Source organism: Aythya ferina, assembly GCF_964211825.1.
Source record: "Aythya ferina genome assembly, chromosome: 2".
Taxonomy (NCBI): Eukaryota; Metazoa; Chordata; class Aves; order Anseriformes; family Anatidae; genus Aythya; species Aythya ferina.
This window is the reverse complement of record NC_140297.1, coordinates 16,202,598-16,221,330: the sequence shown is the minus strand read 5'-3', so window position 1 is coordinate 16,221,330 and position 18,733 is coordinate 16,202,598. Positions and strand designations below refer to the sequence as shown.

At 45.5% G+C, this 18,733-nt stretch overlaps 1 protein-coding gene across 17 annotated transcripts in view; it reads left to right on the top strand.

The window, feature by feature from the left end:
- The window catches only part of SVIL (supervillin), a 135,819-nt gene extending 132,060 nt beyond the window's left edge, over nucleotides 1-3,759 (top strand). For all 17 annotated transcript variants that reach the window (XM_084512046.1, XM_084512041.1, XM_084512042.1 and 14 more), the window contains 3 exons: nucleotides 1,587-1,708; nucleotides 2,535-2,690; nucleotides 2,816-3,759. In XM_084512046.1, the coding sequence (XP_084368172.1) occupies nucleotides 1,587-1,708; nucleotides 2,535-2,690; nucleotides 2,816-2,902 (365 nt within the window). In that variant the 3' untranslated portion in view covers nucleotides 2,903-3,759. The remainder of the gene's footprint in view (nucleotides 1-1,586; nucleotides 1,709-2,534; nucleotides 2,691-2,815) is intronic.
- Nucleotides 3,760-18,733: the final 14,974 nt, after the last annotated feature.

The window sequence follows — 18,733 nt, the reverse complement described above, 5'->3', positions numbered from 1 at the left end:
ACACCTATACTGGGCCATTATCAAATGCTACTTCAATTTTATCTCTTGGCTAAATTACTGAGACTGGAGCAATTCAATTAGAGCAGAATTTTTTGAACACAAAGTTTTTAAGTACTTTTTGAATTGTTCATGGTAGAATGAACAAATAAACCACAGGGGAAAATAAATACGTGGAAGAGAGGACTTAAAATCCAGTATTCAGACGATAAATCTGTCTGAATTGTGTAGTTAAAACATTCACATTCTGATACATTTGTTTGACTACTCCACGGGGCTTTTATCTGCAGTATTCAGAGTTTCATGCTAACATATTCTCTCTGAACAGTTTGCTGCTAATACCTGATGTTAAGCCAAACCTGTCATGTTCAGGTTTTGCAAACTTACTGGAACAATGATGTCCAGCCAGGCTCTCTCTTTGCATTCAGCACAGGTGTTGCATCAGTTCATGGGGTGCTCCCTGGCCGTGGGTAGGTGGTGGCCGTGTTCTTTTAGATCTTCGAGCTTCACAGCCCACACAAATGAAGTGTAGGTGGAGACTGCAGTAAGCGAGCTCATCTTGAGTAGATTTGTGTACTCTTGAGGAAATCTTAGCATATTAAAAATGTTCTGAGATCGTAGAATTTTGCAAAAAGTTACAGCCTTCAGAAGCAAGTTGGTGTAATATTGCTCTATTAACAATACTGCTTTGATTCGGGACTTAGCAATGTGTGCAGCTTTTCCATCTGTCTGGAAGAATGATATGATTTGACTGAGTTGTTTGAATCCAGCTAAGATGAAGGTATAAGAGTTTTTTGAACAATAGCTCCTCCCAGCCTTGTCTGCCTCTTTCCAATAACATTTGGAGTTTATCAGTGTTTTTGTATCCCCGTGGTTATGAATTCATTCAGTCAACAGCAGGGCCTTTATTCATATGTACTTAGTGTAATGCCTTCAACTCCTTCTCTGATACGGCATCTCCCTCAGGCAGGGCTGTTGCCATGTCCTATGTAATGTATACACATACCTGTTTTATAGAAATGGGACTGCCTTGAAGATCACCAGTAATTACCAACCAGCTATTGCAATAGCTCTGGTATTCTTCAGATGCTGTTCCTTTGAATTGGTAATAACAAAATGCTGTCAGCATCCTGAGTTAAGGGCAATTACACATTCTTACTTAAGCCTTCAAGCTTAAGCTTTATTTGCTTGCAGGACACTTCTGCCGAGTATATTAGGAGGTTTTATTTACCTGAATTTGGCTAATTTCAGACAATCACATTCTGCTTCCTCTATTCTTGCTCTGTTCTTTTAAGACAAGACATAGATTGGGTTAGGAAGTAAATGTGGATTTTTTTTCAATGTACATTGTTTGATCTTTGTGGTCAGATACTGTGAAAGTGTATTTAAAAATACTGAAAAAGAAGTTAAAAGTTGCCATACTTCATTAAAAAATCATCCTGGTGAAATTTATTCCTAATGCCTTAAATTACTTCAGCTTTTTAGGAGACAATCCATTAAACATGCTTACAAGGTAGTTCTGTGTAGTGGGTGACACCAGAAAATGTGGTACAGTTTTTAATTTCTCTTTTTTGTGTTTTGTTTTTTAGGAAAAAATGTTAAGAAGCCCCCCAAATCCTATCTAATTCATGCTGGCCTAGAGCCTCTGACCTTCACTAATATGTTCCCAAGCTGGGAACACAGGGAAGACATCGCAGAGATCACAGAAATGGTAAATCTTTTCATTGTTGCCTATTGCTACTAAGTGTGTCTTGTGTTGTTAGTAGCATTGATGTTTTGTGCTGACAAGCCCAAAAATTCAGAGGGTAAACCTATAAAGTACAGTTTAGGAATCTGCATGGGGGAAAAAAAAACAAAAACACAACAAACAGCATAGCTGAATTCTGACTGGGAGTGTGGCTATCAGAGGCATTTCCAGTTGTTTTCCATGTAACTTCTAATGCTGTTTTTTGTTAAAAATGGGGGCTAGAGAGAAGTGGTGCCTGAATCATTTCGTAGAAACAGATGTGCTAGAGTTCAGCAGAACAGCTGTTTTGGCTTTGTGGAACAGGCACCGACCTGCAGCTCTGGTCAGTCCTCCAAGCTGCATGAGCTGAGGAGTGAAATGCCATGCAAAGAGTCAGCTGCTCGAAGAGCTCCAGCACCGACTTCCCCATCTGGGAAGCACGCTCACACCGAATTACACGACTGCTTTAAAAGCCTTCAGTGAAGGGAGATCTCAAGGCAAACGACATTTGCTGCTTCTGCAGCTGTCCTTAGAGGAAAATGCTGGCTTTATGACTAAACATAGAAGTCAGCCTTAAACTGGGATTCTTAAAGTACACAACATCCTTCTGCAAAGCACAGACATTGTGTGAAATTTGTGTGAAATTGTTGTAGGTAAAGGCTGGTAGGCTGTGTGGATCTGCAGGAGTAGCTTTGTGCTCCATGGGCCACGCGGTATGGGTTGATCCCATGCCATCTACAGACAGTTGCTTTTATCAGATGGTTTCAGTACTGTGATCCTGAACTTACTGTTTTCCCTTTTCTCCCCACAGGATGCCGATGTTTCTAATCAGATAATCCTTGTAGAGGATGTGCTGGCCAAGCTGTGTAAAACTGTGTATCCACTAGCAGATCTCTTAGCCAGGCCTTTACCTGAGGGAGTTGATCCACTGAAGCTTGAAATTTATCTTTCAGATGAGGACTTCGAGGTAAGGAGAGAAGGGGTGCACTGTTACTCTGTGCATGTACATCTACCCTTGCCGTTAAGTCATTTGGCAGTTTTGCTCCGTGTAGGTGTTCTTACTAATAGTGTATCCTCTTATTTTAAATGCAGGTTGCATTAGAGATGACGAGAGAAGAGTACAATGCACTGCCATCTTGGAAGCAAGTTAATCTGAAGAAGGCAAAAGGACTTTTCTAAGCTGTGTTTATTGGAGTGAGCTCTAAAGGGATGTCTGTTTTCACTTTCTATGCCCTTTAGCAGAATTGTACCCCACATTTACAAAATAAATAGAAATAATCTGAAGTTATTAGTGACTACCTATCTGGAGGTGTGTAATATTATAAAAGGCCAAGAGAACTCTTTGGAAATGGAATTTGATTTTGACTCTTAAAGGTAATGTGTTTCAGCTCTGCTCTCCTATGCACTTAACCAGTAGTTTCTTGAGCTACTGCTGTAGCTGTCCTTTGGCTCTATACAATACTTGCCATTTTGTTTTTGAAGAAGTTCTCTTTGTAAAGTGTTATTTTGTTAGTTTGTGGATTACAAAGAATTTATATTTATATAAACACATAGAACAAGTATGTATTTAACAATGCAATATATATTCACTTTCGAGACTTTCATGTCAAAAATACAGAAAAGTAGCTGGATGGCAGTTGCTTGTACTGAATTAGCTATACCACCAACATGTATCTCTTATGCATTCTGAAAAGTTTCTCTTTGCAATAGGTAATGAATTGTTCTCAGTGCTGCTTCAGGTGCTAAACTGAACAAAGCGTTTGTATTTATAGCATGGATTTCTTGAGAAACTATGCGAATCAACCTTTATACTTTAATATCCAAAAATGTATAGTGCCTTGTTTTTTGTGTACAGTTTATATACAAAAAAAGATTGGTCTGCATTTTGAAGATGGCTTAGAACGGTCTCCTACGTTACTTTTATAACAGTAGAAATAAAAACATCTCAGTTTCTAATACTTGTTGTAAACATTAAACATGTCTTTTGTGATATAAGAACTGAAAGTAAAAGCTTCTGAATAAACTCTTAGCAATGCTCTGACTTGTCATTATTTTGTACTGTAAACTGTACTAATTCATTGGAATCTTCCATAAATGGTATTTTATCGAAATACTTTAACCTTAGGTGTCTGCGGGTGTTGTACAGAGTTATAATTGGGCAAGCAGATAATCTGGAAAAAAAAACAAAAACATTGTATGAGATAAAACTAGGTTGTACAACACTTCCATGCTGCATGTTGGAACAGTCACACAACTCCTGTATCTTCTGAGTTGCCCTGTTTTATACATGAAACCAAATTATGCTGATTATCAACCTTTGAAAACCTTTTCAACCTTTGTGCAATTGGGAGTAAAACTTGAACTGAAAATGAGTATGGCATTGCGTTCATTCTTTTCAATTAGCACTGAAGTCAGAATTGTTTTCTTTCAGCTAATTAGCATATTGGATAGAGTAATCAAGTGAAAAAAAAAAATCTTTATTGCTTGAAATGTTTTCCAGGCATTTGGCATTTCTATAACAACTTGTGTGGTTCCCCTCTGGTGGCCTAGTGGATTTCACGTTTTTCTTCCTGCCAGCGTGAGTAAGTTGTCTTCTGCAGTGCAGCCATTGGAAACTCCTCCTGCCTCGTTGAAGAGTGACCACCTGGAGTGGGGACTGTTGCTGGCCTTGCAGTTCTCTTAGGCCCAAGAGAGTGAAGTAGGATCTCTAAGTGTGAAAGGTGGAGACTTAATCAAAGTGTGTAGTAAATATCACTCCATAGTTAAAATTAGTCTTGTTCTGAAAGATCAGTCAAGAAATTAAGCTAGCCTTAAACTAAATAAATCAAAAGTACAGAAGCACACAAACACAGTTCAGCTGATGAGAGATATTACAGGTAAATTTTCAGAACTGGTGTATGTCTTTTCATACTGGTTTTTGTCAAGAACTGAAAATAACACAATAAAAGGGCAGCAACAATATTCAGAGCCAAGTTTCTTCCTATGCAGTGTCCTATACTGCTATTTCCTCAGCAGTCCTCAACTATGGCTTCTGGAAGAGATACACTCTTAGTTAAGAGATACACTCTTAGTTTGAAAATGCAGGGCTTTTTAGTGACAAGATAATTTTTCAAGCACTGAGAGGTTTCCAAAGTCACTGCTGCCTTCATGCTATTGTCTAAGTACTTTTGCACCTATGCATTTTTCTCTTTCACCCTCTCGTGGTAAAATCAAGCAGGAATTAAGTTTTTGTTTATTCATGCTCAATCTATACCGTGGGGGTAGCACGTTCCTCTGTTTTGATTTTCTCTCTAACAGAGAGCTGATTTGCATAGCATGATTGACCTTGTTTTTCCTTCTGTCAGTGTAGCATCATTTATTTTTGTTGTTTTTTTTTTTTTTTTTTGAAAACGCTATCAGTCCTCCAAGTGCTGCTGAAGGGCAACATCCACCTCTAAAGCTTTTGCAAACCCAGCTAAAAAGGGTGACAGCAGGCACAGGGGCCTGCAGGCAGTGAAATATAATTAAATGTTGTCAGCTTTTGGAGTTCCCGTAATTTTTAACCAATTCGGTATCTTGTGTCCCAGTTCCTGGAACTGGAACAAAATCCAACCTCTTTCTTAGTGCTTTGCTCCTAACTTTGTAAAGGAAAACTTCGAAAGCAACTCAAAGCTGTGGAAAACATAAAATATTTTTATTGTCCTTAATGTACTTGTTATTTATCAACATGGTTCCCTGAAATGCAAATTCTGTTGATCTCGCAGCTTCTAGTCTCGAGCCGGGATTCCGAATCTTATCTCCTGTGGTTTAAAACTGATCGGTCCTGACTTAAAAATATTGCTCTTTGATTTCACACACATTCCTGCACATGTAAGGCTTTGCTAGCAGTGAAATGGGCTGGACGCATTAGCATGCCAAAACAGCAAATAAAACATTGTCTGAAAAATTTGCAGCCCATATGCTTCAGCCAGAAGGGGAAGGAAGATGGAAGGGAGGTAGTGGGGATTAAAAGCTAATCTTTACAGTCTGGGGGGGGCTTGTTTGATCCAGGATGCTGCCATGCACAGATGAACATTCCCAACCTTCCGAGTTTCCTAATTTATGTGGGATCTGTGGCTAAGTTCTGCCTGCAGTGGGGTAGTGCAGTCACAGCATCAGTTTTTCTCTAAGCAAAGTGTCCTGACCCTATAGTAATAGCATTGCCAAAATAAATAAATAAATAAATAATTCAGCTTCATGCTCTTCCACCCCAAATCTTGTGCTCTCCCTAAGCCCAAGGAGCAGAGATGGCCCCATCATGCTTCTGCAGCCAGTCACAATGTAAGGGCAGCCCCAAGACTGGAGGTTCACGTGCAGTCCTGACTCACGGACAAAGAGCAGAAAGCACCAGTTTCTCTTGGCAAGACCCTACAGCGCGGCCTGTACAAAGCTCTGTAAATCCTTCCTGCTCAGTGTCACCCCTCAGGCTAGAGCAGGGATGTTTCCACAGCAAGGACGAGTTTCTTACATCCTGTTGCTGAAAGACACAATATTTACACATAAGGAACAGTTCTGTCGTCTTCTCTCTTCACAATAAGCAACTGGGGCATTTGAAGAAAACTTCAAATAGCACATCTGAAGCCCCAACCAAGCTGGAAGAGGCCGTGAGGGGTTACCTAGCCTGGCTGCTGATGCCAATGCTACAAACATGACCTGCACCCCAAAAAACTCCTGAAGGATGTGCAATGCTGGGAAAGCGAGGGGAGGGAGAAGAAAGCAACCTGTGGTGTCCCCATTTTCCATAATGCTGGCTCATACCTGATGAATTAACTTAGAGCTGAAGCTGTTTGCCTTCAATTTCGCACCTACCACGGGGGCTGTGTTTGCTCAGCTCCCCCCTGCAGCCCCTGGTTCCAGGCTGCAGTAATCAGCACATCGGTTTTCCAGCCGCAATTGCTGAGCCACTTGAGCTGTGATAGCAGCACTCATATTTAATCCCTTTAATTTAGGTATTTACTATGCAAACGGGTAACTGTTTACTTGTGTGGTTGTTAATTGTCTTTGTGCAGCCAATAAACATATAGTAGCCTTGATATGATCGCTACTCTCGGTAATGGCAACTTGCTGCAAAGAAAGGTTCCTGCTGCCCAGCTCCATAAATTGGATGCTGTATATAATAATGTTGTTGAAGTGGTAACACTTTATTATAAGTGCCTCTGTTCTCACAGAAATCATTGTTCATTCTGCGCTTTATAAATTGCTCGTGACTTATAGAGAGAAAAGTAATTGATTTGGCTTGGCTTATTTATGGGGGCCCAGGCAATATTTTATTCTTTTACTTTTAGAGCTTTTTGAACTTCAGTCATTTATGCAAGTAGTTTCCAAGAAAAAATCTAAACTAGTTCTAATACTTTTCCTTTTTCTAACTCTGATTGCTACCTTCATCTCATTGAAGTCTTTTTTTTTTTTTTTTCTTTTTCCATGATTCTTTGTGCATGATTTATTAGTGATCTGGGAAAGATGATTCTCTATTTCAGAAAGGATTTTAAAATTTGGCTGCAGACCAGAAGCAGAACTGTGCCACACCGTACCACACCAGAGGAATAAAAACTAAGCAATTTAGCACACTTTGCAAAAAGAAAACTACCAGAAATAGCCTGAGGTTTTGACTTTATCCAGGAGCCTCTGGTTTACTTTAGAATCAATATTTCCAGCAAAATAGACTTAATTTTTATAATGCTTTTTGGTTTAGATAGAGCCAGACATTCTGCCAACATATGATTACTGGATGAATGAAGACTTGCAAGACGAACTTTGCAAAAGCAGATGCAACACTCAACACTCTGAGTGCCGTGAGGCACAGAAAAACTGGCCAAAATTACACCAAAATTACAGAGCACAGGAACAAATTTTGGGAGTCCAGAGCCTGAACAATAGAGAGACAAGTTGGAGCCCTCCAGGCTATGAAGATGAGAACCTCTGAACCATCACCAAGTCAATCTCACTGCCTGGGCCACTGGGGACAAATAATTAACCAAATCCAAAGAAAATGGATTCCGGAGGCTCCCTGCTTCCTTATTCAGGTGGTGCATACCAGCAAGCAGGCAAAGCCAGGGTGTGTGTGGGGTGCAGGGGAGCAGGAACGTGTCATGGCAAGGAGAGCAGAGTGTGTTAGACCTCTGACAGCTGGAGTATTGACCAGAAGAGATAAATTCCTTTTGCTTTATTTATTTATTTATTTTTTAATGTGTATATATATATTTTGTTTTCTCTCAGTAAGGTTACTAAAGATATGTTTTGCTACTAGTTTGAACAGAGTACATACCATAGAAGATCTACAGTTTGTCTGTAAAATATGTGCAAAGACATAACAAGGTGAGGTTTCTGAGGAGCCTGCATAGGTTGGTCAAATAAGGTACCACCTTTCCCAATAAACGCTACTTGCTGATGTTCAGAGACCATAAGACAGTGCTAGAAGCACATGCATTATTTCAACTGAGGTTCCTCCTGCAGCTGCCTCATTTACAGTAACACAGAACAGGCAGTGGTCTGTGAGAAGCTCGTAGCAGCAGATTTGATTCCAGGTCATGTCTCCAGATCAAGATGTCCCATGTTGGATATGACTGAGGTCATATCTGAGAAATATCCTGGTCATATCCAGTCATATCTGGATATGACTGAGGTGGACCTTCTGGGAACACCCTAGTGCATGCAGCGTCCTCCTGTCCCCAGCTTTGTTCCTCCCAAAGGTTATCCACCAAATCTTCCCCTCACTTAGCCAAACTCATTAAGAAATGTTTAAATTCCTTGAAGCAGCATGTTCCAGAGCAGGGACTGAGCTGTGTGTGGGGAGGACGGCAGAGCCCAGGGAAGGCAGGCTGAGGATGCCTGCTGCTGAGAAGATGCCCCTGGTAGATGGCATCTGGGAAGGGGAGAGAGACAAGGAAAAACTGCTGGGGCAATGCCAGCACTGCGTGACTACAATGTGTTTCCATTTTACATTCAGCAGCAGCAGCAGGCTGCCGGCCCTGTTTGAGTTTAATGGCAGATTGTTCTTGTTTCACCCTCATGCCACACCATGTGCGCCGCGGTCACCGCACCTCGCGCGGGCTGACACCGCGCCTCCTCGGCACTGCGGGCACGCCAAAAAAACATGGTTAGAAACCAAACCAAACCAAACCACACCACAAAAAAACAACAGGGTCAAGTATTTCTGGGGCCACACAAATAGCCGGGGCCCGCTGCCATGGGGCCCTGCGGCCGGCAGGTGGCACCTCCGCCTCGCCCAGCTCCGGGCCGCGGCTCCCCCTCAGGGCGGCGGCCGTGAGGGCGAGGCCGGGGGGCTTCGTGCGGCTCCTCCAGCCCGTGCCCTGCCGGGGGAAACAGGAGATTTGGGGGCAGGAAATGTCAGCTCGGCTGAGGTGATGAAAGGAGAAGGAGGAAAGCCTCTGCTGGCGTGTGGGGCTCGGGTTCAGAGCAGGGCTGGTGCTGATGCCTCCTCCTGCAGGGGGCCAGGGCCAGGGCTGTTGGAGGGGGGCTTTTACTCCACAACCAGGTCATGGCAGCACGGCAGGACACAGAGAAACTGGCCCCCATCACACACACAACTTAATCACAACAAAGTGATTTTTAAGCACTTCATTTGCTTACTCAAATAACTTATACTAGAGTAGTAACAATACTCAGGTGCTTCACACCTTGCAGTGGGAAAGCTGTTGGAAAGGGCTAAATGGAGTAACCAACAGCAGTGTTCCTGCCACGTTGCACTGGTGACTGTGTTTTCACATACAGACATCATATCTCTTGAAAGCATCTTGGGATCACAACAATTTCAACCTGTAAGATGCCTTTTAGTACCTTGTCTAGGGTATGAGAACTACGAGAGTGAGGTCAGTTTGAGCGAGGCTGACCAAGTCCAACGCCTTCCCTCAGCCACTCAGGGGTACACATGTCCCAAAAACCTCCCAGTGGAGGTAACGTGGTACAGGCACAGGTGTCTCCAGAAATCTGAAGGCAAAAAATAGGGATATATAAAGGGAGGGCAGAAGTGCTGGGACAAACGTGGTGCAGTGGAAGAGATGTGGACAGGCTGGGGGACAGGATACTTATGGCCCAGGTGAAGCCACTTGTCCCAAAGGAAGCACCAGGAGTGGGTTGTTGGCAGTCTGCTCATTCCCAAAGCGTAGATCCAAATGGGTGACCAAAACCAGGCTTGGACTTTCTTCTCTCTCATGTGCAATGACTCATTTATGGCATTTCTTACTGTGTATATGGAAGTGGGAGGGAGGTGAGCCTCACACATTTGGCCTGAAGCAAGCAGTGGTTATGACCCATATACACCCTGAGCCATATACACCCTAACAACCCAGAGCTGCCCATGCACGGGGAGCTGGTAACAGCACAAGGTGCAGCCTTGTGTTGCACAGACGTGGCAGTGTGGGTCTGAAGGTAGTACTGACACATTTGCTGGCATTGCACCTGAGCTAATAAGCCCTGGATTTGTTAGCTTGGGCGCAGCACTGCACTGACATCAGGGGACATGCACTGGCTCCCAGCCCACCAAAAGGATGCCTCAGGGCTGTTTCCCCTGGTTCTGGTGTGGGGTAAGCACAGACTTGAGAGCCAGGGTAGCTACATCATTTGGGCTCCTCTCCTCAGTTTTTGTGGCACTTGCTAAAGCTGAAAGCCCAATAATTCCTCATCTTTTACTCCTGCATACAGAGGATGTGACCAGGAATGGGTAAGATAAGAGAGGGCATGGAACCATCTATAAAGGGTTTTGTCCCTGTGACCACTGCTATGCCCTGTTGACCCCTTCTTTTGTCCATTGTCAGCCTTGAGGCTCGCAGAGATGATTACATCTGAGTCCAGCTCATGGCTCCATGCTTTGGAGAAGCATTCACCATGGGTGAGATCTGTAGCCAGCAGAGCCCTACTGAGCTCAGCTGCTGGATTCTAGTATTTGAATTGTCTCATCTGTAAAGAGGTAGGTAAATCAGGACTGTATCCAAATGTTTTTTCCCTTTCCCCACTGACTTTGAAGGAGACCAAGGTGTATGTCTCCACTATGGCAGTCTGAGTGAAGAGAGAGGAATCCCACTGTTGCTACAGGTGCTTGAGTTTTCCCAGTAACCCAGGGTTGTACATGGGGAATTTGCCTTGAACCCCAGCAATTGCAGCAGGACACCTCACCCTCCTATCTACTGCTGTGCTGTGCTGTGCTCCCCTCCCTGACAGATGCCAAGACACAGGGTGCTCCACTGATAGCTCTGCACAAGGCGCACCAGCCCTGGAAGCTCTTGTGCTGAAGCAGAACTGGTGGAGGCAGCACTGACCTGCCTTTACCCTGTGACACTATAGAGCTGTGGAGAGATTTGGGTTTGGTGTCCAGCATAAGGAGTTGCAGACCTCATGATGTTCTAGGTCATCTCCCCGACCATTTGGTGCTGACGAGGTGATGACCTTCCTCCCCTGCGTGCCGGGGAAGCCAGAGGGGAGAGAGCTGAGGGGACAAGGCAGGGGGAGTTTGTGTGTGTGACTCCTTTGTGTCATCTGCAGGCTGGTCACGTCGCGTCAGCCTCTCTGTGGAGCTGGCCCTGCTTGCCCAGGTGCCAGACAGCTGGGTATGGGAAACCTTCCACGGATTAAGTCTGACTTAGTAAATATTAGTTTGCAGGATCGCTTGCAGTCGAGTGAAACGTAAACCATTCTCTGCTGAAGAGCCAGTTTTCTAAAGGCTCAGGGCAGTGAAATTAAGAATGCTCACTTCGTGTTGGCAGACTCGATGCCTCCGTCGTCGAGTGGGAAAAAGCCCCGAGGAAGCGAGAGGTGCGGTGATGAAAGGCTGAGAACAGCTGCTGAAAATGTTCGTGAACCAGGAGTAACTTTACGTAAATAATGAAAAAATAAAGCCCAGTTTGATTAAACGGTTGGATTCGGGAAAGCAGGTCACCTCCTGGAAAGCAGCTTAGGGAGGTGTGAGACAGTTCGGGCTATTTCTGAAGAAGGAAAATATGCAACAGCCTGCTGGCTGAAGCACAGCCCCCCTGCTCCCAAGCAAGGCCACAGGCTCCCCATGACACCTCTCGTCCCCCCTGTGCTCTCGGGGAGTACCAGTGTCCCCTCTGCTTGGTCTCTGTCTCCAAAACCAGAACACTCACACAACCAATAATGTACACACGTGCCTGCAAGCAGTTCCAAAAATTGCTGAAATTCGGTCACCTCCACAAAAGTAATTTCAGAGGTGAAATTCAAGAGCTCCGTTCTTTAGGCAGCGGGATGGCCAGAATCACTGACGGAAACTACAAGCGCTCAACATCCAAAAATCAGGACACGTCCCTTTTTGTGTCTAATCTCAATGAGCTGCCTGGAAATAACCCCTGATCATCTCCCCTGAGGACCCTGGGGCACCTTGCAGGTCACTGCAGGAGCTGGAAATCCTCGCCCTGTGCGGCCATGTGGGTCAGCTGGCCACCGCTGCTCCTGCCTGTGTGACCGGGCAGGCTGGAAATAGGAAAGGTGCTTGTTAAACAAAGCTAGAGGATGTGCTGGGACAGGCAAAGGGCACGCACCTGGGCTCCTGGCATCGTTTCTGTGCTCCTCAGGCCTGGGGTGCTGCAGGCAGCAGAGGACACCCCCACGAGTGAGCGGTGGGAGGGAACGGCGGGGTGAGGAAAGGATGAAAGAATTCAGCACAAGCAGCTTGGCCAAGCGATGACTAAAGGAGGAGGATATGATAACCCTCTGCAAGCATTCGAAAGCTATAAACACCGAGGGTGGCTCATTTGGGGCTAAGATTAGATGTAATGGGATGAATTTATGGGCAGGAAAAAATGTGCTTTATGTGAAGACGCACCGCTCTGAACGGTGCCAAGTATCCGAAGGTGGTAGTTAGCAGTCCTGGAAGTCCCCCTGGCCTATACAAAACTGCTCCAGGTATAAAAATAATGTGCATCAGAGCCAGAAACTTGTCCTGCGTTAGGCTCACACAGCTTGGAGGCACAGCGCCTGCTTTGCGTGGGCTTTGTCGAGCACGGCCAGGACACAAGGAGGGAGAGTTGGCTGCGGCCGGTGATCCCTGCACCACTGGCAGCACGTCAGCAGCGGCACGGTGATCTCAGCACGCTGCAGTCTTCCTGGGGATGAAACCCAAATTAAGGCAGGTGATAGTGGCTGAATGTTTCTGCTAACCCACGGCAGCTGATCACCCTCTGGGAAATGAAGCAATGGAGGGAAACTGTTTTAGAGAAGTGAGATGCACACACACACTGCTCTAGTGGGAGGAACATCCCACGGGGCTACGGAAAGGAAAATCCTACACACCTGGCACTGTGGTGTCAGGGGAAGGGAAGGGAAAGGAAGGGAAAAGAGAAAAAAAAAAAAAAAAAAAAAAAAAAAAAAAAAAAAGGCCGTCACAGGGATTTGCTTCACCTTACAGATGAGAAGTTGTTTTGTGAGAGGAGCACAGATCCCTTCACCTCCCACTCCAATTGATGCAGGCAAGGTGAGGTCACACCTCCCACCTTTTGACACCTACCTTGGATGCTTTAGGTCAGCCTTTGGGTGTCACTTGTGGCTCTGTGACCGCACACACCACTGAAGTGCTCCGTTTCAGGTGCTCCAAGCTGTACTGCAACGTGACTGTCTAACACATAGAGTACAAATATTCACAGTAATTATTTATTTGCCCAGTGGAGCCAATGGTCAGGCACTGTTTGCAATATTTTTGTTAGAAAAAAAAAAGTTGTGAGACAATTAAAGAAGTTTTGAAATAAGCTTTCCAGTGTATTGAGGGCCAGTTGCGGAGTGGCCAAGCTGTAATTTCTGGGACTAAAGGCAGCAGGGAAGTGGCACCCCTGTTCCACCACTGGTTTCATTTCACAGTACGAGTGAGGCAGGCACAATGTTTCACCTCATGTTTTATTCAGCCCCTTTGCAAGCTGTGGCTTTTGCAGGCGTTTTGAAGGAAAAATTCCAGACTTGGATCTGATCCTATCACCTGCTGATGTCTCTCTCAACGCCAGTTGGTGTAAAGCTAGCCAAAGAAGGGTGTTTTTTCCTGTCTCTCTCTCTCTCTCTTTCCCTCTCCCACTCCCCCAGATCTGTGTAATCTATAGAGGCTGGGGTATTCAGTGCTGCTCAAATCCTGCACTTCAGCTCATTAAAATGTCAGGCTCAGCACTGCAGACACCGCACTCACTCCTATTGACAGCAGTGGACAATGGAGTCAGTGGGAGCTGGGGAAGTAGGAAAAAAAAAAACAACACAACTTTCTTTATGGTGTGATTACTGATCAGTGTCTTTAAATTACATTAACCTCCTCTTGTGTCATTCAGCAGAGTTTTCAGGCTGTCCTGTCCAGCATAAACACGCAAACATTTCAATGAGTTTTCCCTTCTTGTGTAGCTCAGGAAATAAAAGTGTGTTTGACACTCACCCTGCCCTGGTAACGCTGGGTTTCAAAGTGTTCCTGTAGCTGGCTATCTGCAGTGCATGAGGAAAAGGGATTTTTCTGCTGTTTCCAGCCTCTCTAATGCATCACACAAACCATTTAATAAATACAGAGTAAAGTGAAAAATAAATCATTCTGAGAGAAGCCCAAGGTGCTCTGAGAGACAGGCACAAAGCTGTCACCCTGTTTCCCTGGGACAAAAACCCTTCCATCATTTATTTTCAGGCTGCAGAATTGAGTTAACATCTACTACAAACTCTGCTTATCCACTTGCAACTGGGATCCTTTTACCTCTGAGCCTCAGTGAACATATTTCTTAATGTGAAAACAAGGCTGCTCGCAGAAATAATGCAGTACCCGAAAATAAGCATTGACCAGAGCTAAAACTTAAGTTTGGAAAGCTGAGCGATTGCTGTCTGTTGCCTTCCTCATGTTTAAAGGGATGCCCACACTTTCACATTCAGGTGAATTCATTAATTTCCCATATATGAGACTTCTGTAACCCCCAGTATGTCTAATAATGTTTCCAGTTTAACTCTGGAAATTATTTTAATGAGGACTGGCTCTCTTCTAATAAATGGATATAATGGGAGCTCATTAAATATAATCAAAAGGTTCTTCGTGCAATAAATCATCATAATATTTTATCACGTAGGGAGGTGTAAATGGCTCTTAGTATCGCTAAACATCCCTTACGCAAACCACTCTTCCAGGATATGACTGAGGAATTATTATTATTTTTTTTTCCCCTCTGGGATTTCCCCAAAGAAAAGCAAAGAGTTAATGCTCCTGCTTCAGCTCTCATTTTCTGCTGGGCTAGACATTTCCTGGAGAAGCTGAAGGGAGCTGGCAGCTGCTGTGATTCGGGATGGGGCCGCTGCCCCGGGGGACAGTGCCCAGCTCGGGGTGTGCTGTGCTGCTCCCAGCCCCTCGCACAGGCACCGGATCCATTGAGAGTGCTCAGATCAGTGCTGAGAGGGGCCAGCGCTGGTGGCACAAGGCATTTAATTACCACGTTAAATAGTCACACGCGCTTGTCAAAGCAGCGCCAGCTGAGAAGGAAAGCCGTGTAACAAACAGTTCGAAAGGAAACAACCGTGTTTGCAAACACTTTTTTTCCCCCAGGTTGCTTGTTGCCTTTTGCATGGGAAGGGGGGTCTGCTCTTTTGGAAGCAGAGCGTACACTGAAGTCCCTATTAAAGCAGCTGGTGCAACTGCAGCCGCTGAAGGCAGCGGTGAGAACTCGCCAGCTTCTTTTGAAAAGCATCCTCTTGTTCTGGGCATGTTTTAGACAATGCAAGTTTATTGCAGATGCTGATCTCTCCCCCAGAGGGTAGGGGCAAGCACTTCGGCACTGATCATCACACGTTTCTGGGACACTGAGAGGCTGCCAGACAAGTTATCTCGCTCCACCTGGAAACAACTAAAAAGGAGATTTCTTTCTCTTTGATTCCTCTGTGTCTCAGCCAGATGAACTTGGAAACTCAACCTGCCAAATTCACGTGGTTTGAGAAGGTTCAAATTAAACCTGTGGGACCTTGCTGTGCTTTCCAGAGCTTTCACCTCATGTTCTTACTCCAGCAACTATTCCAACCCCACCAGTCTGAGGGCCTGAGGCAAAAAAATCCTAAGGAAAATGCCTCAGTCCCAGCTGCCACCTGGCACGAAGCTCGCCCAGCACACAGACACACACACACGCATCTTCCTGGCCCTTGGTTAGAAACACACATGGTCCCACCGTGGCTTCCACTGACCTGCAAACATTTGTACCTGGGCTGTAAAATGTTCACAATTTAAAGAAAAAACAAAATAAATAAATAAAATCCATCAGCCCCTCACCAAGTTTTATTTTAAGGTCTCTGCATGCTGCTCTAAGCACAAGGGGTAGCATTGACATTAGGGCTGGGGGTCTGGAAATCATGATGTGAATCCCCAGCCCCCTCCACTTGGAGCTTTGCTGGTCAGGAAGGGCAGAAAAGTGGAGCCTGATGGGGCTGCTCTGGAGAAGGGAACTGATGCTCCCTTGGGCATTGAGTCCTGCTGGGCTCCCTGCCCCGTTCCTGCAGGCAGGGAGCTGTCCTTTCAGCCAGGAGAGCAGTCTGTAGCACTTTTGGGGGAGATGAAGGTGTTGGGCACGCCACAGGATCAGGCCAGGCACAGAGGTGAGCCCCCGCAAGGCAGCCTTGTCCATACTCGGTGTGTTTGGGTCACTGAGAACTGGTCATTTGGGCCCAGTGCACTCTAAAAATATATTAGATGGCAAGCCCTAGGCCGCTGGGAGCTGATAAGAATGAGAAAGCACCTGGGGAAATCTCTGAGGCAGCAAGAAACCGGGAGATTGGAGGCAAAGTGCAGTTTTTAAATCCCTTTCTTCTCTAGGGTTTCACAGTCTGCTAGGTTTGGCCTACACTGACACGAAGGATCTGGTGCGTTTCCTGTTACACGTGACAAATGGCACACACACCACTAACATCAACATTATTATATGATTTTAAAATTGGACTTCACACCTCATTTTTACTCAAGTTATGCACTTCAAGATGTATCATTTGTCTCAGCCTGGCTTTCCTCCTTCACTGTGCCTGCAGTTTCAGGAGGAGCGACGGGATACTGAGCCCCCAGGAGATGCCCACTGCTGCCCAGAGTGAGGCAGTAGTGCCAGCCTGCCACCTGCACCTTTAATAATGCCAAACGGACCCGAAACACTGACATCTGCTCACGAAGTCTGCGCTTTAAGTGATTTCTCAGATACGCGAGTCAACGCTCTCTACCTGGAATCTCACTCGGAAAATGTTTGACATTTCTATCGCAGGCATTTGCTCACTTAGGAAAAAATTATCCAGAGAAAATAAGGGCTCTGCTGCCCGGCCAGCTCTTACTCGGCCTGCGAGCGAGCTCCCCGCTCGTCTCTGCTTTCCGGGCTGTCATGTTTCCACAGGAGAGGCTCGCCACTGCCATCAATCTGCTCGTGGGCTTTCTGCCTCCCCCAGGAGCTCTGCTTTGGTGCTCATAAACTGCACATTTTGGTTTATTTTCTCCTGACAACTCGCTAGCAGAGGAACAGCAAAACTGTTTTTTCATTATTTAACTACGGATACTTATGATTGCTCAATAATGTAAATGTCTTGTAAAGGGACTTCAGTTTTTGCTGGAATACCAAAATCCCTGCCAGGAGTTCAGGATTTCTCACAATTTAAGCAGGCCTTTTAAAAGCCCAACTGTATTTTAAAACGTCTCTTTTCATTTTTTTATATAGCTTTGTGTACATACTGTGGGGATCAGGCCGTATAATGATATAAAGACTTGGATAAAATCAAATCTAGATCAGCTGTGTTTGCAGGAACAAATCCATTTTTTCTTCCTCTCAAAACAAGAAACAAGACTGGAGCTGAACTGGCTGCCAGCAAGTCAGAGGTGAATGCAGGCACGCCGAACCTGCAGTTGGTTTCAGCTTTTACCATCAGGCCCGTAGGCCAAAAAGAGCTCACCGTGCCCTTCTTGTGGGGGTCCAGGCCCTGCAAGCCACACACCTGTGCATATTGAAGTCAAGAAAGCCAAACACACACCCGTAACAGCACCTGCAGAATGCTCTCCTGGTCAGTCTGAAGTAGTATTTTCCCTGTGAGGAAAGGCTGAGACCTGGGTCTGTTCAGCCTTGAGAAGAGAAGGCCGAGAGGGGATCTTATCAATGTTTACAAATATCTTAAGTGTGGGAGACAGAGGGATTTGGCCAACCTCTTTACAGTGGTTTGTGGGGACAGGACAAGGGGCAGTGGCCACAAAATGGAGCACAGCAAGTTCGGCACCAACATGTGAAAGAACTTCTTCATGGTGAGGGTGACGGAGCACTGGGACAGGCTGCCCAGGGAGGTTGTGGAGTCTCCTCTGGAGATATTCAAGGCCCGTCTGGACGCCTACCTGTGCAGCCTGCTCTAGGGAACCTGCTTTGGCAGGGGGATTGGACCCGATGATCTCTGGAGGTCCCTTCCAGCCCCTACACTTCTGTAATTCTATGAATATGTGGGTGCCAAGAAGTCTAATGTTCATCTTAAGGCCAATCTGTCCAAGTGGGCTGTGGTGAATATTCAGGTGATAGAGGCACATCTGTACGGAACCATACACCACATAAAGGGCTGTCTGGCCAAGAGGCTGTTACAGAGCCAGCTGGAGCTCCAGCACCATCAGCACCTTTCCGACTCAGGCCCTCACTGCTTGGCTGCAGGACAGCAGCCCTGCTGGCAGCCCCAGCTGCGAGGACGTCCCTGCTCTCCCCACAACGGGCTTCCAGCCTCCAGCCCCATACATCAGCACCGGGGAGCAGAGACTGCCGACACAGCATGGCCCCAACGCATATTTCTTCCTTATAAAACCACAGAACCACATTTGGCTTCTCTTACCAGAGGCCTGGGGTATAATTAATCCACCCTATCTTACGTTTTTAATTACATCTCTGCTCAGGTATCCAAGTCTTTCACAACCCCAATACTTTTAAGGTGTAGGAAAAGTACTGCAGCCCTGGTTTTGCAGGGAGAGAAGCTGCAGTGCAGGGACTCTGAGTAAGTAGGACAAACTTGAGAGAAAACCTGTAGCATGACTGAGAA